The sequence below is a fragment of the Neopsephotus bourkii genome, unplaced genomic scaffold (assembly GCF_033783945.1).
Source record: "Neopsephotus bourkii isolate Nb327-2 ecotype Australia unplaced genomic scaffold, CSIRO-AGI_Nbou_v1 NB_284, whole genome shotgun sequence".
Lineage (NCBI taxonomy): Eukaryota > Metazoa > Chordata > Aves > Psittaciformes > Psittacidae > Neopsephotus > Neopsephotus bourkii.
In genome coordinates this window covers 1,079,098-1,102,163 of record NW_026900793.1, presented here as the reverse complement: position 1 = coordinate 1,102,163, position 23,066 = coordinate 1,079,098, and the positions used below count along the sequence as shown (strand labels likewise).

The 23,066-nt window shown below is 38.6% G+C and overlaps 1 protein-coding gene across 14 annotated transcripts in view; it reads right to left on the bottom strand.

The window, feature by feature from the left end:
- Window positions 1-23,066, bottom strand: part of PBRM1 (polybromo 1) — a 351,134-nt gene that overhangs the window by 35,540 nt on the left and 292,528 nt on the right. For 9 of the 14 annotated variants that reach the window (XM_061346961.1, XM_061346958.1, XM_061346955.1 and 6 more), the window contains 8 exons: window positions 21,308-21,439; window positions 20,516-20,632; window positions 19,885-19,953; window positions 19,045-19,143; window positions 18,082-18,167; window positions 14,570-14,668; window positions 11,690-11,781; window positions 6,973-7,189 (listed from right to left, as the gene is read on the bottom strand). In XM_061346961.1, coding sequence (XP_061202945.1) covers window positions 6,973-7,189; window positions 11,690-11,781; window positions 14,570-14,668; window positions 18,082-18,167; window positions 19,045-19,143; window positions 19,885-19,953; window positions 20,516-20,632; window positions 21,308-21,439 — 911 coding nt within the window. Of the gene's footprint in view, window positions 1-6,972; window positions 7,190-11,689; window positions 11,782-14,569; window positions 14,669-18,081; window positions 18,168-19,044; window positions 19,144-19,884; window positions 19,954-20,515; window positions 20,633-21,307; window positions 21,440-23,066 lie in introns of those variants that run through there. The other 5 variants (XM_061346962.1, XM_061346964.1, XM_061346970.1 and 2 more) reach the window with 3 other exon arrangements.

Here is a 23,066-nt window from a genome sequence, read left to right as displayed (position 1 = left end):
AACACATTTTACAGTAAACGTCCAACTAACTGCATGTTGCCAGGATGGCTGTTGTGTGTGCCTCACTGAAACATAGCGGATTGCTTTTTCATTTCCTTCAGATCTGAAGAATTAGTGTGTCCTCAATGACTATGAGAAAAGCAATTCCAAAAAAATAGGAGACTTACCAATATAGTTTTCATTAGATTAATAAAAAATACAATAATAAAAAATCCCAAACACACCCTCAAAAGCAGAAGAGTTTGGGTACCAAATAAATAGCCTCAATTTCTACCTTGTAACACTCCAGCAACCATTATTTGCATACATGTTAAGGATTATGTGACTGGTATTAAAAGATCAAACCCAAATTAAAATCCCATTAAACTCGGGATTAGTTTGCCCTAAACCACTAGCATATGATGTATAGGCTCAGAAATACTAAGGATGCAAACCCTTCTTGAGTCCACTTCATGCTCTTGCCACTATCTGGTAACAAACATTACACGCCAACTTACATCTTCTCCAGCTAACCTGAACATGCTCTAGTGCAGAAAGCAAAATCTATACAGTAAAATGCATGTAATTAGTTCTTGTAGTCTGACAAAAATATTGACAAGCAACTACAGGACTTTAACACAGAAACACTTGTTGGTGTTACAAAAGCTAACACATCATTAAGAGAATGCTCAAGGAAACATGAAATAGAAAGGCTTAAAAACCTGAGTTCAAAGCCCCTAACTAATAAGCTCATACTTACCCAAACCACCAAAAATGAGGTTTGTTTTTTATTTTCCAAAACAGATTTAGAACATTTTAATTTGTCAAGGCACATGGGGTAACAAACTGTATAAACAATCGGTCGTTTCCTTGTTTACGGATGTTATTAGTTATCACTACAGAGAAATGCTAACCAGCAGACTTTAATCTCCCCTTGGACATAGACAGCATCAGTATAATTTGTTTCCAAGTGACAACTCATACTGACAAATTTGTAGAATTAGGCTCTAACTAAGGATCTAATAAAGTGAAGAGCACCATAACTGCCTTAGATTTGACTCTTAAATATTTCAGATGTCTAAAATGTCTCAATGCTTTTTATTGACAAAGACAACTGCTGAAGGACAAGGAAGGGTTCATGCTTCAGAAACCCTAACGATCAAGCTGGAATAAAGTAATCTCAAGACCTACTCAATAGTTCATGCTCTTGCAAGTAAGCAAGTCTGCATGCAACATTCTTGCTTTTCAACTCCTGGATCAAATTTTGCTTAAATATTAGTTATCACATAGTTTACAAACATTCTTGTGCCACCCTGGCAGTGTGCCTTCTTCCACACTAAACCAGTTTGGACAGACAGGACAGCAGGAGGAAGAAAAACTGTGCAGGTTTGTGGTCTTCCACCTAAGTCACTAAATTAGAATTACAGAATGGCAAGTTCACATTTTGACTGCTGTTCCATGAGGTCTGCATTCAGCTTTCAGAAAGAGTAACCTGAAGGACTACATCTTAACTGAAGTACCACTTCTCCAGCTGTCCTGCTTAAACCACGACATCAAACTGTCACTTGCTACTGTTCCTCTTTCTGTGCAGCTTTTCCGTATCCATCTCAAAGTTGCCCTTAAAGAATCACCGAAAATCTAGGATTACATTGACTAAAAACCTCAACAGTAACAACCATCCTCCTGAGATACTAAAGACAACAGACAGCAGTACCCTTATCCCCTGTAAATTCAGAATCTATGAAGTAACACTGTCACCATACTACAAATCAGATTTGCTGATTAGTTAGCATATCCTGATCAATGAAACTCTGTATGTTTAGGTGCCAGTTTTCTTAGAAAAGGGGGAATTAGCCATATCCTTTGGAGCAGAACAACTTCAAAGCAAGCTGCAGACAGAATAAGCAAGGCAATAGCGTTTCCTAGGGAACATATCCCACCTGCAACAGTCTTCACAGAAAGTGAATTCTATATTGGTTCTGTACAATGTCACGAACTGCTGGCACTTCACATGAGCTGATCTCCCAAGCCACTTGACACTAACAAATCTGGGATTTGCTTTGTTCCTGCTCCCAGAGACAGAGAGGCAGCTCCTGCAGAGCCCAGAACACCACTGTCACACGCTTCATCTAAAAATACAACACTAACTCCACATAGCCTTGGTATCCCACACTAGCTTCATCTGTGTGTATTTAGGCAGTGACCTCTCCATATTGCAATGCAGCAGTTTAACGCTGAAGCACCAAAAAGCAGAAAAACCATACGAAATTGCCATTAGTCTAAAGTATACCATTCTATGTGCACTGATTCTCTGCTCTCTCGTGATCCTGTGGAAAAATCATTTAAACTTATGGCGAAGGTACAATCCTGACAGTAGCTCACAAGTGAAGAAGAACAGCTTAATTGTATCTTACTCCTTTAAATCCTAACCTAGAGCCAGAAGACAGGAGGATGAGAAAACACTGCCTTAAAAAGAATGGTAATTCAAATTATCTTACGCTCAAATAAAATCTTGCTTCTACCAGCATTTGTTTATTCACAACCAAATAATCGGGGTGCAGCCATCTGATTTGAAGCAAATAACCTGCATTGTCACATTTGTACTCATGAAAGGCCTGACAACAAAAGTAAAAATCCAGACTTGGCCCATATAGTTCAGAAAGGCAGACAAGTTCCCACCACATACATGAAGAATGAAAACATTCATAGGCACAGAAATAACCCTGTTCTAGTCTGTAACTAACCTCCCACCTTACCATCCTCTTTAGCAAACAACAGGATGATTAATTAAGAGGGTTATGCACAGAAGTACTTTGAACAGTTTTAATTATACTAAAACTCGGCAGAACTCAAGTATTACGTCTTTCCTGGATTTAGAGGATGAAATGCAGCTTCACAACACATCTTAAAAAGCCATCTCACCAGTCTTAGAAGGAAAGAATTTTATCAGCATCAGTTCTTTTCACAAAGAGAAGCTAAAACTAACCAAATCTATGGCTCTACAGGAAGTCTCTGCCAACATAATACAAATTAAACTTATACACTAGAAACCAAGAGCAATTTCTGTGAAATGACTGACAGTGATACAATTGTACCTGAAAGCATGAGGAAAACTTGGAAAAACAGAATTTTGAACATAACAACCTTTGCAAAATGAAGAAAAAGTATAGTTTAAAAGGTACGCTACATTTACATAAGGCCACTAAGCCTAAAACAACACTGGCATGACATTTAATTTGGTCAAAATCAGAAGAGTAATAATAAATCCCATACAGTAAGCTGGCACTCAACTCCCTAGAAGATCTACTGGAAACTCATCAGCTCTTCCAAGTGGAATATCTGAAAGAACTGAAGACAAGGGAGATACTCATGACCAAAAGATCCATCTCACTAGATACACACTATGCCTAAAAAACTCCTAGAAACAAAAAATACAAGCACATGGCTAAAACCAGTTCTCATGTAACTTAATTCCTTTTATTCACAAATTATGAAGTGCTAACCCTGCCTCTTTAGGAAAAAAAAACAACCCAACAAACAGTAACAAAGAAAGCACGTGACCAAGATGGCATTTGATAAATGTTCTACTGAGGAACGACAGTTGTTATCTTATGAAATACATTAGGAACTTCGTTTACTTGAAACCATGATTTTATACAGGCCTGAAGTACAATATGCATTGAAAGTACTTGCCAAGGCTGGAAAATTGGTTACACAGACAGAAGATCTAAAAAATGTACAATATTCAACAAATATGAAACTCTATCAAATGGAAGGAATGAAAGAACTGCTAAATCTCAGATGAAGTAAAAATTTACAGGATATTCTTAATATTTGAAAGACCTATTTTTTTTGTTAGAGAGTACTCTTCCAAGTGGCTCACGCACAAACACACAGAACACAATGTCACATTATTTTTCAAAAGTCAATGTAATAAATCTTAATGTACTTTTTTTTAATTAAGAGCTTATGTTATAATGGGCTTAAGCCCTGTTGTTTTAAACAAAACAAAAAGTTCTCTATCAACCATTCAGGCTTTAATCCTGAGAGCAGTCTCCTCTAATTCAAGATAAGTTTCACTCCTTTAATTGCAGTATTACTGTAACTTCTGAAATTATAACAAAAAGTATGGTTGTATTTAGTACAAGTCAACTCAAATAATTAATCCAAAGGCAGTAAGACTCACCACAAATCTCACAGTTCCAGAAGAACCTCAACACACCCCAGTGCAATGCAATGACACGTTTAGATTCCTGTGTTGCAGACCATTGTCCGAAAGGATGCACATTCATAAGAAAAATGGATTTCAAACCCTCAAATAGCAGATGTCACACAAAACCAACTGTGGCTTATATTAGATCCAGGCACTTTTTTAAACAAAAACTATAACCCCAGGTTTCTGGAGCTCAGGACACCAGGGCGTGCCAATGAAGACTCTAATTTCAGTGCCCATGCACCCACACCACTCATGTTCAGGAGAGAACTGCTGCCAGAGAATTCCCTGGAGTACTTCCCTCCTTAGGTGTAGAAAAGGCTGATCCACTTGCCGTAGGGATCATAGTTACAAATGCCGTAAAATGTAATTAGGAACACAGTTCCTGTAAGTGTGCCAGGATCTAGCGCTCAAGTACTGGGTAACTGCACACATTCTCCTGCATTATTTCCCAACTATTCTTCTGGTCACTTACAATTACAGAATGACTTTTCACCAGCTATGTGAAGTCTGCAAAATAACCTCCACTCCATGTACTTGTACCCTACCTGGAAGTCACAGCCCTCAGAGTGTCATGCCTTTCATTTTAAATAGTACTCCTGTTCTACTCTTGAAACACATGAAATTTCATCTGAACACCAGGGTACTGTGAGGCTGGTTCCCAGGAAGGTTGCGGAGCGTCTATCTCTGGAGATACTCAACACCTGACTGGGTACAGTCCTGGGCAGCTAGCTATGGGTGACCCTGCTATAGCCAGGGGTTGGATCAGATGGTCTCCCTTGCCACCTCAGCTATTCTGAGGTTCTATAAAGATCAAGTCAGGAGGAAACTAGCAGAAAAATAAAGCCATCAGAAGGATTGGGATCTGCACTCAGCTCAAATGACTGAGGGTTATAACGCTCATGAAGTGATCGAGAGGCTGGGATAGGTATTATGAACATCTCATTAAAACAAAACATACCCATACTCTCTCTAGAAATCATACTATTTTGTAAGTTTTTCCTGTATTTAACACACACAAAACCTCTAAAATATACGACTACCTTTAAAATTTGCAATGGCCACACATTTCACAGTGCACTCTAGCAGGATAGCCTAAGTAGTCAGATGCCGAATTGGAGACAGGAATGCCAGACTTTACTCCAACACCTTCAACTTTTCACTAGGACAATTAACTTTTCTGTCCCCATCTGTGAGCACACGATACGCTCTTTGCATGTACATCTTAAAAAACCTCAAATCCACAAAACACAAAGTCTCACCACCACCAAAAACCACAAACCAAAATGTCAAAAATTGCTAAAACAGTCAGACTATTACAAATACTGTACTTGAACTTGTGCACTACAAACACTCATTTCTAAAGAGAACTGTCCCTTTTTATTTTCTAAGCTCTCAGGCAATAAGTATTTCACCACCAGCAGCCTGCAGTTCTTCATATATTTGCGTAGTTTCTGTACTGCTCACATAGCCAGATGCAACCTGCCTACACTGCAAGGAAAGCAGAAACACAGCTGCTTCCCTATGGCAAATTACGTGTCCTATAACTGACATCAAGTATAGTTTTTTACTGGAAGGTCTCTCCCAGTTAAATCTTTTATACGTAATTTGAACCAATATTCTTTGGTATATTCGGACAAAAAGCTTCCTGCCAATTGTTACCGATTTTTCTCAATTTCACCTTTTTTTTCCCCTCCATCAAGAGCATTTTGTGCTTTGTTCAAGATACTTTCTTTGCCAAGACAACAGCTGTACTAAGACATAAGAAAAAACTGCTTTAAAGCTGCTGATGGATTGATAACCAGTGTGGGAGCTCTGTACTCATTCCCGAGTACATGCAAACATCCTCTGACAGGTTAGAAAAAAAAGGAAAAGAAAAAAACCAGCCCAAAACTTAACTTCCCTTCCTCCCCCACAAAAAAACCCAAACAAACCAATCAAAACCCACAAAACCAGCTTAAGTTTCTTTCTCATTTAACAAAGACACTGCTTATTCACAATTACACCAAGTCTAGCAGATCATATTATGGTAAAACTTAGACCCGTTATTAGAGTGGATTACAAACACAAGAACAGTGCTAGGGCCCAGTCCTCACTTAATAAAGGACCAGCAGCCCCAGTGGACACTGGGCAGGAGGCCAGGGCCACCTGAGTCTGGTCAGTGCCGATAAGGTCTGTTAATACACTCAGGACCCTGACACATATCCATCACAGTAGCTTATCTTCGACCACTCAGGTTTTTGATATGACACCTGCACTGTGGCAGCTGATGAACCTTTCATGGCTCATAGACTCATAAGGAGTGTACTGCCTACTTCAATCCAGACCTCAGGAATAATAATCCTCAGTTATACTATGACCAAGACAAAAGGAACATAATTACAAATATCTTTTTACAATTCAAATTGCTGAAGATTAATTCAAAAAACATGGCAGTGAGAGGTAACCAAGCCCTCAGGGTCAAGGAAAAAGAATAATGGGGGTTCTGCAAAAGCTTTCATCTCTGCTGCCTCCCTAGCCTTCAGAGTTATTGATATGGCAACCTTTAAGGCACATTACAAATGAAACTCCATCAAAAATAAACCAAATGACAGCCACCTGTAAAATATGATCAAAAGACTGATGCAGACTGAGTTGAAACAAGAAGCAACCAAATGTAAAGGACAGATGGCATACACTGCGTTAGGCATCAACAAACTGACTACAAGGTAGGATTCTGAAAAGAAAGTAAGTCTTTGAACAGTTTCGCACCAGATGTAGTTTGCATTCTGTTTTCTTACCTGATCTGCTGCAATGAAATAGGTGTTTTAATTTGCTGATAATAATCAGGATACTTTTTCTTGGAAGGCAAGTGGAAAAAGGGTTCAGATATGAGCTGGCCCTGATTATTTCGGCAACTTCTAACTGTGTCATAAAGCTGATAAAGAGGATTAGAAGTGTCCATGAAGGAAGTAATGCTCTCGGCTTCAGATTCTCCCTCTTCATAACGAGCAGCAGCTGCACAGAGAGAAAGGGAAAATGGGAAACTCAGTAGGACAACTCAGAGTGGGGTTTTTTGATGACTTTTCAAATGGATAAAGATCTAAATCAGAAGAAAAGGCAGTCCCTCAAGAGAGGGCATTCAGCCACTCTCTGGCAGTCAGATTCATACCTCAGAAAAGGACATCACAAATCTATTGTATGAGCCTCAAGCCCACAAAAAAAATGCACTTTATCTAGTTATTGGAATCTCTCTTATCAGATGAGACTTCATTTCTGCCACTGGTAATAACACCCTTACCAGCTACAAGTGCTGAGAGTCCATATCAGACACCATAACAGGACTGCTCAATCACACACTACCCAGACAACAGATCGACCTTATTTACCCATCAAACCATTAATACCAATATTTGTGCCAAATACATTTGTATACCGAACTACTGTCATACACGCCACAAGGATACAAATTGACAAACCATGTCTGGAAGCTTCAAAGGTGCCTGGCTACTTAAGCCAAATGGCCAAATTCAAAATGAATTTTTGCAAATGTATCAAAAAAGGATACATTTTTGCAAATGTATTCAAAACTTCTATAATCCTTTAAACCATATTAATCACATCTCAGTTCAAAAATTGTGAAGTTTAGCAGAAAAACCTGACATTAAAGCCTGAAGGTGCACCTCTAATTTACCCAGCAAAATAAAGGATAAATATTTTAGAATTATTATATTATTAGCATTCTATATTCATATATATAATTAGCATGGATCTTTCATAATTATTTACAACTTTCATAGCAAACCTAGTTATCTATATAAAGTATATACTATGCTTCAGGTTTAGGATAAATGAAAGAAATACTATGAAGAGCTAACATTCACTGCAGATAAAACTAGGAGAAACATTACATGAGCAACAGAAACACAACTGGAACAAAAAACACCGGCAGTGGAAATACAGCATGGAAAAAGTAAATGGCCACTCCTCCCACACTTCTCAGTAACAGAAATGGTGTCACTTGTACCTTGCAGACAAGCATAACATAAAATCTATGTGGGTATGCACATACTGGAGCTAAATTATTCACCCTTTTTTCACCTTCTTAAGAGTTAAAGTTCGAGGGAAAGTTTGGCAGATGACACACTTGGTAATTCTGTCACACAAAAGGCAGTTCTCTAACACACCAAGTTTCCAGCTGGCATTTTTGTTATTGCTCAGCAGAAGCTGGCAATGTTTCAAGCCTTCTATCCAAGTTCAGCAAAGATGTACCAAAATGATGACAAAGCGAGGGGACACTCTCACTACATAAAAGCATAATACTATCATTTTTCTTCTGCAGTCTGACATTGCAATCTATGCTAGTATATGACGTATGGGACCTACCAGACAAGTTAGATGGAAACTAAAACACAAGCAGACCTTGTGCAAACACATAACGAAGATGTTCATTACTGATTCAGGGAAGACACTCCAAATTATACTAATTTGTGTGTGCCTACAAATTATCCTAATGTGTATGTCAAGTCAGCATCACTTAATGGCCTAGCACACCTACCACAGTAGCCAGCAATGCAGCATCTGGACAGAATAACTCAGGCAGAAACAAAAGACTGGAGTTAACACTATGTTCTCCTGTACCTGAAAATGGAGATAAATGCTAACAGCTAAGAGACTGATACCAAGTAAAGTAAGTTTCAAAAACTTATTTTAGACTACACAGCAAACGGTCAAATAGCTCAGTTCTGAGTGCTCCATCAAAAAGAAACAGAGTAGAAAAAAACAGAATATGTTTTTATGAAAAAGGAAAGAAATAAGAAACTAGCCAAGTATACTGCTATCATCCTACATGTGGCAGCCAGCAGGAAAGCAGTTCATACCCCAAATAAGAAATGTACTTCCTCTGCATTGGAAGTAGAACACCAGACATTCCTTAAAATAAAAATCTAAGTAAAACAGGCACTAAAAGGAAAGTGTTTACATAATACTGTAATGTAGCTATAAACACTTCCATTATGACATGTATGTTCTTTAAAAGCGATGTGTCAAACATTACATATTCTTACATATTCAGAAGATTACACTGCTCTAGTGTGAAATCTGTTCTCTAAAGAAAACTGATGAAGAATATGTTATTCAGATCAGAAGACAGAAAAGAAACCTATTCTGCCATGAAACAATCTAATGCAAGACTACAGATTGCTTAATATGCAGTAGCACCAGGTGCCATATCCCCACCAAGCACGCACTGGCAGTGAAGTAACAGTCAGTTACTCCTTTGTCATGCAGCTGTTACCACTACTACAGTTAACAGAAAAATAAAAAACCCTTCAGCAAACCATAACCACGAAGTATCTGCCATGCGACAGGCCCAAACAAAAAGCATTTCCTGCTGTCCATTCTGTACTACAGTGAGTGCTTCCTAATGAAGGGCCAGCTTCATAATGGAGTGATGTTAAACTGACTTCACTGCAAAAGGAGGAAGCCATCTAATTTACAACTGGAACTGAGCTTTATTATCAGATATAAATGCATCTATCATAATCATGTACTCTTACTCAATGATGAGGCAGAAAAAGAGTAGAGAGAGAGTATTTGTATGTATGAGACAGCAAATCAGTCTTACTCAGTAAATGATTTGCTTTAAACACTGTCTCCTTTGTGGTCCCAAAGCACCTAGGCAACAATGAATGCTCACAGTCTAACTGAAGATAAATGCTAGTAAAACCAAAAGCAGCATCCAGTCTTAAAACATTTTAAATTTAATAATAATAAATAGCTTTGTTTACAAAATGGCATACTTTTAAGTAAGTATCACAGAATGACCATCTATGCCTGCCTTTACAGATTTATAATGGGGACCAAGGACGCTGCAGAAGCTGCTCATGCACTAATATATTTGATCTAGAAATCTACAAGCTCCACCACACCATGACACCCTCTGAAACTGTGAGGATAAACTCCAAGTTGGAAACAGATATTGCTCATTGCTTAAGCAACTGCTAGAATCCAAGAAGCTCATAAAGATTTAGTTCTCTATATTGAGAAGGAGAAACCTCTTCATGTTCAGTCATGCAGCCTAGGTCTCATTTATTTTAACAAGCCTTAGTGGAAAGAAAAAAGATGAGATTCCAGAGCAACTAATAAAAAGACTTAGTTAAAATAAAAATCCTTTTCATGCAGAGACTGGAAGCACAGGGATGCCCAAGTAGTGCATTGGAGGGACAGAAAATCTTAAGGGTGACAGAGGTCTTCTAAAAAAACTGACTTTGCCCCTTAGGTGAATGTGATAAAGGCAGAAGAGCTGTAGCAGCACCAAAGCACAGAGCTCAGATGTATATGAAAGGCCCTATGAAAATGACAATAATGTCCATACTGTGAAAGGTAGCACCTGAAAGTGGTTAAATCACTTCAAGAATTTAAACCATATAAAGACATAAAAAGCTATGTGTGTTTACAGAATTACAATTTGCAAAAATAGCAGCTAATAATCACACTGAACCAAGCCAATAAATACTCCTCACACCTCCCAGAAAGCAGCTGCTCCAAAGCAATAACTCAACTCTGCTTTTGTTTGCAGCAAAATGGTCCAAAACAATTCCACAGGATGTCCATCCACTGGAAAAGTGGGGAACACAATTCAATTTCCAGGTGTGAAATGAATGCCCCAAAAATACAAACTGAAGAGATGCATCATTTCACACCAATGCAATAATAATGTTAACAAAAAATAAAACTGAAGATGTGTAAAACGTTTCAGAAACTGCCCTGAGAGGAAAGCAAGGAAGGTGCTGAGAATGTAACTACCAAGACAAGCTAGCTTAAAAGACAACCTATAACAATTTATGGCTGATATTGAAATATCTGATATAATGCATCTATTATGGCATATACGCTTATATTATAAAGCTAAAGCATGCTTATGAAACTAAGGGCGCTGTATGAAGGTGTGCCTTTTTACATGCTTTTAACATAAACTTTTGTAAAATTTCATGCCTGCTAGGCTAGACCAGATATTTCTGAATTATGTTCTCACATTTACCTGTCCTTACACCTCATACATCATCTTCAACTTCAAAAATAAAACCTGAGACCCAATGGCACAAGAGGGCACGAGAAAACAAGCCAGTGTCGTGAGACTTCTCTGAAACAATTGTAGCACTGTAAATCTCTTTTACTACAAGAAGCACCCAATGTCTTCCCCAGTGTGTCAACTTTGGTTGCACATTAGGAGGAATAAAAATGTGTAGCAGTTTCCTAAAGCTTGGATAAGTATACTTGGAAACACACACACTAAATTCAAACCATGCAAGCAAGTTTGGCCTACGCTGCCTGACCAGCTGTACATTTATACATTTGTACTTAGAGAGAAAAGAGATTGATTTACATACTGAGTTTGGAAACACTGCAAAATACTTTTGAAATAAAGATATTTGAATGTATCAGAAGTCCTGCAGTTCTGCTTATTCCAAACATTTAAACTGAAAACAAATGGAGAAAATGCATTGCAATTCGTACCTGCCAAAGCTGCATCCTCATCACTTTCTGATCCGTATTGCAATGCCATGGTTATTGCTGATAAACGATCCCCTTGGGCTGATCTTTTGTTACTATGAAAGAGAAGTAAAAAACCCACGCAAATTAAAAAAGGGTTATCACATTAACCATCAGCAGTCAGTCAGAGCTGTAAGTAAACGGTGAAGCTCATGACAGTTGTTTACAGGAATACAGACATGACTACACAAGAAAATACTGGAGCCCTGAACAAGAGAAGCTGTTCACGACTCGAGTCTGCCTCTATTTTGAGGCAGTTCATCAAGCTGAAAAACTGGACACACCATCAGAAAGCTAGAGCTCAAGCTAGCTATTCTTCTGCCCTATTTTGACTGCCCGAGTATTTGAATTACTGGGGGAGAAGGGAGACGATAAAAAGTCCCTCACATGAATAACTTTGTTATTCTGTTTTAGAAGGATTTGTCTACAAGAAGGAATCCAGCACACTTGTAAGCTGTATAAGCTGTCTTCTCCCATCTTACTTATTTTTGGCACACACAGAGCCGAGATGGAAAGCAGCTTCCTCTGCTTTCTAGGAGAAGGAGACCAGCATCCACACTGGCTATAGTCTCACAAAGACTTCTTTAGCATTCCTCTCTTCCTCCCTTTTGTCCCAGACCTGGGGCACAGCATTTCATGCCTACACTGTAGGCTATGCCTGACAATTTCTGCTTTTTTATTAGGTCAGGTGTTTAGGCACCTCCAGCAATGGGCTCAGCTTTGCCCTGTGGGAGCAAAGTGAAGACTGGGAAAAAGGAGATGGTCCCACACTTTCCAATACATCTTTTCTTGTCTTTTATATACACAGATATTGTTCCCTTTGTCTATGAGCTATTCCTCTGAAATGTCCATTGAGTTCATTTAGTCCATGACCTTGGGCTTCGTCGTAACAGTCCTTCAGGGCAGGAGAGAAGGTGTGTTTGCTGTCGCACTGATGCATGCTGAATCCAATTCTGGTTCTACCATGACTGCACTTTGCCCAGTTTCGTCAAAATTCAGAACGATTTTTTCATTAACCTCTGTAAATCTTATTGCAACACAGTTGATACGACATATAGCAACCACAGTAGTAATGACACACAGTATTACATAGCAAGTAACATCACAGAATTCAAATCACAGGCTCTTCTCAGCCAGAATCAAATCCCCTTGAGGTACACATTGGACTTCCCCATCCTCTTGCATTACTCATCAAGTGCACCCAGGCAGGATGCCTTGGCAGGTTTGCAGGAGGTGCATAATCTGCCAGGCCTCTCTGTATTTTGCTATGAGCGGGTTGAAAGCTTCTGGGTAAAGATTAGGGACCAAGGCAACAAAGGAAACCTTTGTGTCTTACCAAAGGCTGCCCAATCAGGACAGGACTATTGATGGAGCCTTCTTACTCCAGCTACAGGAAGTATCACACTTCCTGGCTCTTGTCCAGGCTTCTCAGTTATGTCAAGCAGGAAAAAAAAAGGTCAAAGAAAGTGATTGCTGATAAGCAAGACTGGTAAACTGGGTTTCCTAGTCAAGCCTATTGTGGGATCAGAGCGACCCACTTACTCCACATAGCTTCAACTGCATGAGGTGTAGAGGACCTCCCTTTGAACTTCCAGTTTAGCACCAGCAGTTGGGGTACCAAGAGAAGCTGTGCTTCAGTACCAACCATTTCCAAAGCAGCTTGAACCCCTTCATACACTGCCAATATCTCTTTTTCAGTAGGAGTACAGCAGCCCTCAGATCCTCTGTATTCGCAACTCCAAAACCATACAGTTTGACCTTGAGTGTCCACTGATGCTTTCTGCCAGAGGCTCCTGGTAGAACCATTCTCCCTAGCTGAGGTGTTAAGCATACTTTTTACATCTTGCTCTGTATGAACTGACCAAAGGGCTACTGAATCAGTTATCTCCTGTTTAATTTATTCAGAGGCTTGTTGTCCTGCAGGGCCCCATCTGAATTTGTTCTTCTGGGTCACTTGACAGAGAGGTCATTACTGCCAATGCCTTAGCATACAATGGGGTACTTCATACAAACTTCACCACATAGTTGTGCCCACTTCATCTGGATCTTTGGCCAACTGCTTCTTGTCCAGGTCCTCGTAAATCCCCTCAGGTAATGGATACCTTTCTCCATGGTGGCCCACTTGCCTGGGTAACATAGGACATCCTCCTTGATGGGAAGGGGCAGCTTTCCTTCATGCCTGACAAGAGTCATTTCCAGAGGCTGAGGACTTTTCCAACAGCACTGTCAATGCTCCCTTCCCTAGAAAGGGATTCCAGCTGTCTGGCTTCCTTACCCTAACTCCAGGCTATTGCCTCTGTTACCCCAACATCAATGCGCTCTTCTGGATGATAGCTGAAGTCTCTGCACAGGTCCAGGAATCCAGCCTACTCAGGAAGTTTGCCATAAATGCATCCCAAAAGCAATGCTTTCTTTTTACAGGCTTCATCAGTTTCCATCGGCTATCTCTTAATTATTCACTCCTACCAATTACATCTTTTTAGTCTCCAAATTTAGTTTACAACACATTTCCATGGGTTTTTTCACCTGATTTATTTTGCAATGAAGCTTAACATATGGTTCTTCGGAACATTTCTAAGGAAATAATTACATATAGAGTATTTCATGACAGGTGTTTTGAAATGTTAAATATAAAATCAAACACGGAAGAGTAATTACAGGAAAGTAACTTATTGAATCATACTAAATAGATATTTGACTGAAACATATCTGAATCTCAAAAGTATTTGCATCAATACTGAAGAGCACTCACAACCAAAAACACACCCAAAACCAAACCAACAAAGTTTTAGTATGTCCATATGATGATGTCCCACCTTTCCCTCCAAGACAACATTTACTTACCGATAATATTTGTTAGAAGAATTTCTCTCATCACCAACACTGCCTTTACCCTGTGAGGAAGGACCTGTCAGCTTGGAAGCAGTCAAATTTGATGAAGTCCTTAAGGTAGAAGAGACAAGCCAAGGAAAGGGGAAAAAAAAAGAGGCCCACCTTAGACCCAAGAAAAGGCGCAGCAAGGATAAAGCTTTTTACAGAATTACTTTGAAAGATCAGCCAAAAGGTTTGGAGACAGATGTAAAATGTTTTAAAGCTAACAGCAAAGTAACATTAAGATACATTTAATACCCCAGCATTAACATCAATTTTGCTTACAAAGCCAGAGTAAGGTGTAACATTTAGATTGAGGATTAACAGCTATACACACAGCTGAGCCTATAGCAGCAGTGAAAGCAGCCAACAAAATGTTCCTTAGTATCCAGATAAAGCTCATCATACAGATCCAATCACCTTTTATCAATACTTAACAAAATCACTGTCAACTTGCTTGACAGTGCATATTGGCAAGCCACTTATTTTGCCATTTTATTTAAGGGACAACAGGTAAATGCACCAACAAAGAGCAAGTTAGTATGACAAAGGATACAATGAACTCTGCAACAGAAAAGCATGATTTTAAACACAGAGGCAACATGTCCATAGAACAGGTTAGTAGCAAAATGATGAATTTGATCCAATCCATTAACAACAAGGAAAAACAGATGTAAATTGAGAAGAAAAATAGAGTAAATTAGCTTTCAATGAACTCATGGGAGTATTTTATTAAAACCAGCAACAGGTAAAGGAGACTCCCCTTTGAGACAATGAAGCAGTTAAAAAAATAATTTTGTTTCCTTCACTAGAAAGGAACAAAAAAAGACTAATGGTTCAATAAAAGAGCAACCAGTGAGGGGCAGAGCAGCAGGTGAAAGGTTTGGTTTTCACGATGCTCTTCTTTCACCCTGATTTTTTTTTTTTTTTTTTTTGCATTCAGCCCAGTATTATTGTAGCCTGCTTCAGGCTTTATTTTTCTTTTGCCAAGTTAGAGAAACAAAGAAGGGAGCTCTCAATTGTTCTGACATTCATGTTACTTTGGGATTTACAGGTCTATTGAGAACACAATACATAGGAGAACATCTAGAATAAGGCAGCTAAGAAGTGGAGAAATGGAAATGGGTTGGCAGTGTAAGAGAGGAATTCAACTAACAAATACCAGTGTGATTTATCTGTCATCCCTTCTAATGCAAACAGCTTCATTTTGAAGGAAAACAACAGAGATAAAAATAAAATTACAATTTAAATAGCAAACCTCTATGCCAGTATGTAATTATAGTTACCGCAAAACAAACACATGTTTTGTTCAACGTCTTTATCACTGACAGGGACAGTGGGATTGAGTGCGCCCTCAGCAAGTTTGCGGATGACACCAAGCTGTGTGGTTCAGTTGATGCGCTGGAGGGAAGGAATGCCATCCAGAGGGACCTTGACACGCTTGTGAGGTCCCTGGCTGATGCCAACCTCATGAAGTTTAACCACGCCAAGTGCAAGGTCCTACACCTGGGTTGGAGCAATCCCAGACACAGCTCCAGGCTGGGCAGAGAAAAGATTCAGAGCAGCCCCGCGGAGAAGGACATGGGGGTGCTGGTTGATGAGAAAGTGAACATGAACCAGCTTCAGTGTGCGCTTGCAGCCCAGAAACCAACCGTATCCTGGGCTGCATCAAAAGGAGCGTGACCAGCAGGTCGAAGGAGGTGATCCTGCCCCTTTGCTCTCGTGAGACCTCACTTGGAGCATTGTGTACAGTTCTGGTGTCCTCAATATAAAAAGGACATGGAACTGTTGGAACAAGTCCAGAGGAGGCCACGAGGATGATCAGGGACTGGAGCACCTCCCATATGAAGATAGGCTGAGAACGTTGGGGCTGTTCAGCCTGGAGAAGAGAAGGCTGCGGGGAGACCTCATAGCAGCCTTCCAGTATCTGAAGGGGGCCTATAGGGATGCTGGGGAGGGATTCCTCATTAGGGACTGTAGTGATAGGACAAGGGGTAATGGGTTAAAACTTAAACAGGGGAAGCTTAGATTGGATATAAGGAGGAAATTCTTTCCTGTTAGGGTGGTGAGGCACTGGAATGGGTTGCCCAGGGAACCTGTGAATGCTCCATCCCTGGCAGTGTTCAAGGCCAGGTTGGACAGAGCCTTGGGTGAGATGGTTTAGTGCGAGGCGTCCCTGCCCATGGCAGGGGGGGTTTGAACTGGATGATCTTAAGGTCTTTTCCAACCCTAACTATTCTATGTATGTTCAGTGTCTGTAGAATCAAGGTCTTCTAGCACTACATACACTTTTAAGAAGGAAAATTTTAAACATATGTCAGGAATTACTCCCTAACAGTATTTATGTTCCTATATTTTTTATATGCTCACAGGAAGCATACAAATGCTAAACAAAGGAACCACAAAAAACACTATAGAGGTTGAATATCTCAAAGGACCAAATAGCAAAAATCGACCAGGTAATTTTCACTTCTTTCACACATCACAATTCCAGGCAACACTTCTAATATTGGCATCATCTACACATTTTTCAGACAACAAAAAAATGTAAACTGCCTTTCAGTACGGTAAGGGAGCCCTGGTGTTTACAGTTGAACCATACAAACCATCACAGGAAATGACAGCAGTTATTTTCCAGCATCAAATATCAGTAAACAGCTCAAATCCATAAAGACAGCCCCCCTTGTAAAGAGTTTGCTAACTATGGGACGACTTGATACTCATAGCTTTGTTTTTTAGATAAATGACATGGCCCATACTGGCAAATAACCTCTACACTTACTTCTAAGAGCTACTCATAAGAAAAAAGTTTGTATGAGAAGAAATCTAATTGCATTTCAGGTAAAAAACCATCTAAAATGACAGCATCGCTTCTTTGTCTATCATGATTTTCACAGGACGAAAATGTTATTTCCTAAATAAAATCATCCCATGAAACAAACGGGGCTATGAACTGTATTTTATACCTGCCTGTTCAAGACCAAATCTATGCTTCACTAAGTCCAGATCTTCCATGCCCTTAACCTCTTTCCACAGCTAGAAATTGGTTTTCAAACAAGAGTTTATACAATGTGGACTTCCTTGTAAATACATGTTGCCTGAGGCCTTGTTCCTATGTTTCTGCCCCTACCTAATTAATAGCAGCTCTTATGCTTCAGCTCCTAATAAGGTTCAAGATTCTCCAGCATTTTTCATAAAGCAAAGCACAACAAAGCACCATGTTTCCTACCATTATCTTTCTGTTATTAACTCTGAGTTATAAAGGATCTACTGACACCTTTTCATGTGAACATTACAGAAATTTTTCACCACAGAAGTATTTCAATAAAAAGTTTCCTTCCAGAAACTATTTTACATTTTTTAACCTTTAAAACAACAATAAGTTTTCAAGCAATTATTTCTCACTGTACTGTCCACAGCAAAATTAAGGGAATGTCGATAGAGATTTTTATATGAGATTACAAAAAGAACTCTGTTTGCAGTACCTGATTCGGAGACTTGACTTGGCCAACTCACTGTGTTCAATTTCAGCCTTTTTCATATTAAATATTTTTTTAATTGCATTTGCATCCTGTCAATTAAAAGAATTTATTTGTTTAATGTTGAAAGTGTAGAATGTTATATTCAGGCATATCCAGCTACCCAAAAATCTAAAACAGAAATTAAGGGGTTTTTACATTTAGATATAAAACAATCTTGTATGAGAAATGAAGCACAGAACAAAGCCTGCCTGAAATACACCCACAGAGGTCTGCAAAAAGTGAACAGAATAAATAGCTGAATAGCTTTGAGGTCATTTTTTGTCATAACCATAAAAAAAACAAACACCCAAACACACAAAAATGTACAATTTGCAAATATGCACGAATGCCACCTAGAATTAAACATGGAAATTACTTTCTGTGCCTTTACAACCAAAAAATACCACCGTTACTGAGATTTACACTTGCTCACTGTCATTCTACACCCATGGACTCAATACTTGAAGTAACAGTTCACAAGATAAGAGATTACAAGTTCTGAGTGAGGTTACAAACGTGAGCTTACGACAAACACCATAAATAGTTCCTGCAATCTGGAAAGAGATAGCAGCAGAGTACAACTGCTATCACTTGAACCTGTAGTTTCAGGCATTTCAACTTCAATCGCAAGTACAAGGATCCTCCATTCCTCCAAAGAACTCATGTAACTCATATCCCAAAATAAAATCTAATCTGAAAAAAATCTTATACCTCAGCAAGTAACATGCATTCCAATTATACTAAAAGCAATATATAACAAAAAAAAAAAGAAAAATAAAAAGAAAGAAAAGCCACTATTAGCTCTTCCTTTTTTAACTGAAAACGATCTTCAGGGCCATATGCTAAAGATTACTTTAAGGATCAATAAGCACAGAAAGTCGTACAGAAAATCAAACTCAAATCAAACTATGAATAAGTGAATCTAACCTTGAATACTTGTGATCCAGGCTCATTGTAGGTTTTGGCATTCTTTGCCAGAAGATCTATATCCTTGGCCATTGCATGAATGCTTTTGTAAGTTCCGTTCTATACAACAAAAACCAGAACTGGTTAAAGTGGCAACATTCAGAGAACAGCATAAGAGCTGAGCCAGTAGCAAAAAGCAAAGGGAATTCATATAGAATAAAGGGAACATTTACAGAAAAATAAGAACATTTCTAAAGAGGACAGATAAGTATCTGAAAAAGTCAAGAAAAAAAGAAAGTTAAAACATGCTAAATCCTTAGAGACTTCACAAATGCTTAGGAAAAGATTGAAAAAAATAATGCATTTGATTGCCTTAATTTTGAAGGTTTTAACAAAATGTTATTTTATCTCTATTCTCTAGTTCAATTAGTCCATGTGCTATACAAAACTACTATAAAAATATGCTAGCATTACAGAACAATATTTCATATTACTGGTCAAGTAAGATGAAAAATCCATCAGTACAAATCAGCTATTTATAGCACTAGAACAAAAGCAGGTGATGTTAATGAATGACCAAGCTTCAATACTTCAATGTTTTACATTAGCAGTACTTGCCAAGGAACTACTTTAAACCATTAAACATACAGAAACCCAAGATATTCAGGCTTAATGCCAGTACTCTACAGTTTACAATGCTTGATCTTCAACACAGCTATTTCTGCAGCACTGACAGCGTCCAGATTTCTAAACAGCAGGGGAAAACACATTGTCTTTTCTACAACCACAAACTTTGGCTTCTAAGAGTGCTCACTGTTAAATAAGTATATACTTTGGCATATTAACATGCTCATACTGTACCTGTATCCTTTGGGCAATGGTTTTAAGATCTATGGGCTCCTTTATTATTGCATAATAATCTGGATATTGCTGGAAAAGAAAAATAATTATTGCTATAAACAGTCACACAGCTATTGTTCTAGTAGCTCACAGAATGAGCTATGAGTTGAACTGCAGATAAGAACAGTGGAAGCTCCATCAGTATAGCAATAGGCTTCAATTTTGGTGAGCCAGCTTGCAAGGCTGATAGAAGTAATTATAATTCATCAATAAAGTGATATAAAGGAACAGTTCTGTCTGAAAGCCAAATACAGGTCTTCAGAGTATTTATTTTGCTGGTTAAACTTATGTCACATCCTGAAACAGAACAGTGGAATCAGATGTATTTAAAAAGATTAAAATCCCTGCACGAAAAAAACATAATTACAAACACCCATAATTACCTAAACTGGCAAAACAGGGTAAGCCCCCGATTCCAATGAAGGGCTGAGAACGAATGGGTAGGAGCAAAGAAGGGCTCTAAAAACAGCTGGGGTTTGTCACTGATGAAATAATAAGCATTCTGAGTGTGCCCACCATAGTGTGTAACATCAGTTATATAAACGTCCCACTTTCCATCTTAAAACACAACCAGTATTACTAAAATACCCACCACTTTAGAGGGAAGTTTCTGAAACAGTTCACTGATGAGGCGCCCTGATGGGTTTGTGGCAACAGCTATAGCTTCAAGAAGCTGTTCAAGAATTTCCTTCAGGTAACCTGGAGATGACTAATAAGAAATGAAATCACAAAAAGTTTTAAGAGCAGCCATAGTGGAGTGCTTTAAGTTGCACTAAAATACAGGAATTGACTTTTCAAACACAGAAGAAATCAGCTATAAAACACAGATGCAACTTTTGAAAACAACATTACCTAAATGCATAACCAAAGCACATCAGAAAAACTTTAATTTCACATTTACACTGCAGATTGTCCAACATGCGTTACGACTCGGTTGTCAATATTAATGAAAACATGCATCCCAACATCACAAGCGCCAGACAAGCCACTGTCATATCCAGCTTATGAAACACTCCAGAAACAGCTGCATTAACTGAATGAGACATGTTGAAAAATGATGTAACTGGACATGAAGCTTGCTTGCATCAAACCTCGAAGTTGGCATGATACCAAGCACGTCATTCGTCTCAACTAAACCATAACCACATTTCATCTGTATCACAAAAGCTCATAAATTTTTTTTTTGCTAGGCAAAAGTGAAACATAAATACAATACTGTGAAATTCTTAACTAAGAAACTGGTATCAGAAATACACTATAGGACATAATTTAACTATGAAAAAACTTAATGCTTATTCACATACGGAGCCAACCTCCCTCTCAGAGTCAGCTGGCATACGCAGCCACTGCCTCCTACAACTGCAGGTGTCATGCCCACACTTACTAATTCTTGACTGTCATGTCCTTCTTCATCATCATCGTCCTCCTCAGCATCACCTTTCTGAACAAATTCATTTTTTGTGCGCAAATACAACTCCCATAATTTGCAGGCAGCTTTATATTCAGGAGAATCAGGCTGCAGAAACAAATCAAACATTCTACTCAAAATTCAGATCATTCTTGTCTGAAGGAAATGTTTAAATTATTAGTTGAATGGTATTAAATGCATTAAATAAACACGTAATAGAAAACCTGGGAAATTCCTGCTTCAGTTGTTCTTCAACAGAGATACTAAGAATCACAATCAGCACTAGAAAATACAACTTCTATTGCACCAAAGCATTTAAGTCCTTCAGAAAACTTAGCAATAAAATTACTTGGGTTGAGGTCTGGACAAGCCTATTGCATGAATCTGAAAAAATCATTAAGTTTTGCTGATGCATAACACTACTGATATTTAAAATAGAATAAATATCAGTATGCCAGAAATGTGATTTAAGCAAATACTGCTGCCGTTGTGTGGCACTTGAAAACTGATTTCTACAGAAGAATGCTAATAACTCTGTCAGTATCTTTGAAAAGACTTCAATGATTTAGATGCAGCATTAACTGAAATTCCAAAGAACCTGATAACATGCTACCACCTGGGTATACATCTGGGTGTATTTTTTGGAAGAGCTAGGTGTGTTAGTCAGCAAATTAAGTTTTGTAAATACAGAGTTGGTAGTGCCAGACAAGCATGTGCCTATAACATTACTACTTAAGAATGTTACCCAAAAAAAAACAGCTTTTCCACTCTTACATATTTTTCTTTCCCTTTCTGCTGTCACTTCACCTGTATGTCAGGTATTCCTGCAGATATCTTACTTTTTTACTGTGGATTACGCTCATCTTATTTCCCTGTCTCAACCTCTGGCAGCTTGCACCACAAGTGAGAAACCAATATGACAACTATCCCTAAGCCCACCTCACTAGGATTAAATATTCTCAAGACATGGGACCAGGTGTTAATCATGAAGCACAGTTAAAAGAACACTGTGCTCCACTCATCTGCTTCCTTGTGTATTAATGCAAGACACTCAAAAGTGTAAGACTTGAACCAAAATACTAACAAACCCAAAGGTTTCCATTCTAATCCAGCACTGCCACTAAAACTCCTGCTGCAATAAAGACCTTGACAATGAATCGATCTCCCTGTTTTATATGCGTCATTGGAACTGCGTGGGTAAGGTAAAAGATGAAAGAAGAAGAGGCTGTGTTTGTGTGCCGTACCTCCAGCTCACAACTCCGTATTTCTCTGGAAATGTCAGTATTTCTTCACCCTAGAACGATGGCTACCTATTTCTATTTTACATGCATGATTTTTACATTACAGGCAAAATTCTGAGTCCACCATTCTGTAGGCAAAAGAAACCATGAAAATGCCAACACTAATGGGCAAGTGCCTTTTGAAGCTTCAGGAGTACACAACCAACTTGGAAATCCTTGTACTTTTTTCTACTGGAACCAGAACGTGCAAATGTTTTATTTCATAAATCTGATTGTTTTTCAAACAGCTACACACAGACATATACAAACATAAGCAAAACAAACACTGCTTTTCTGAATGTCACCTGGCTGTGCTGGTTGGGTTATTCAGAAAGCAGTCATTTGGATCATCTCCAAAGTCAAAGATAATTTAAAGGTAACTTTAGCAGTTTTAGACTTGCTGCATCATCTCACTCACTACATACAATTTCACTGTTTTATGTATTTAACACAGC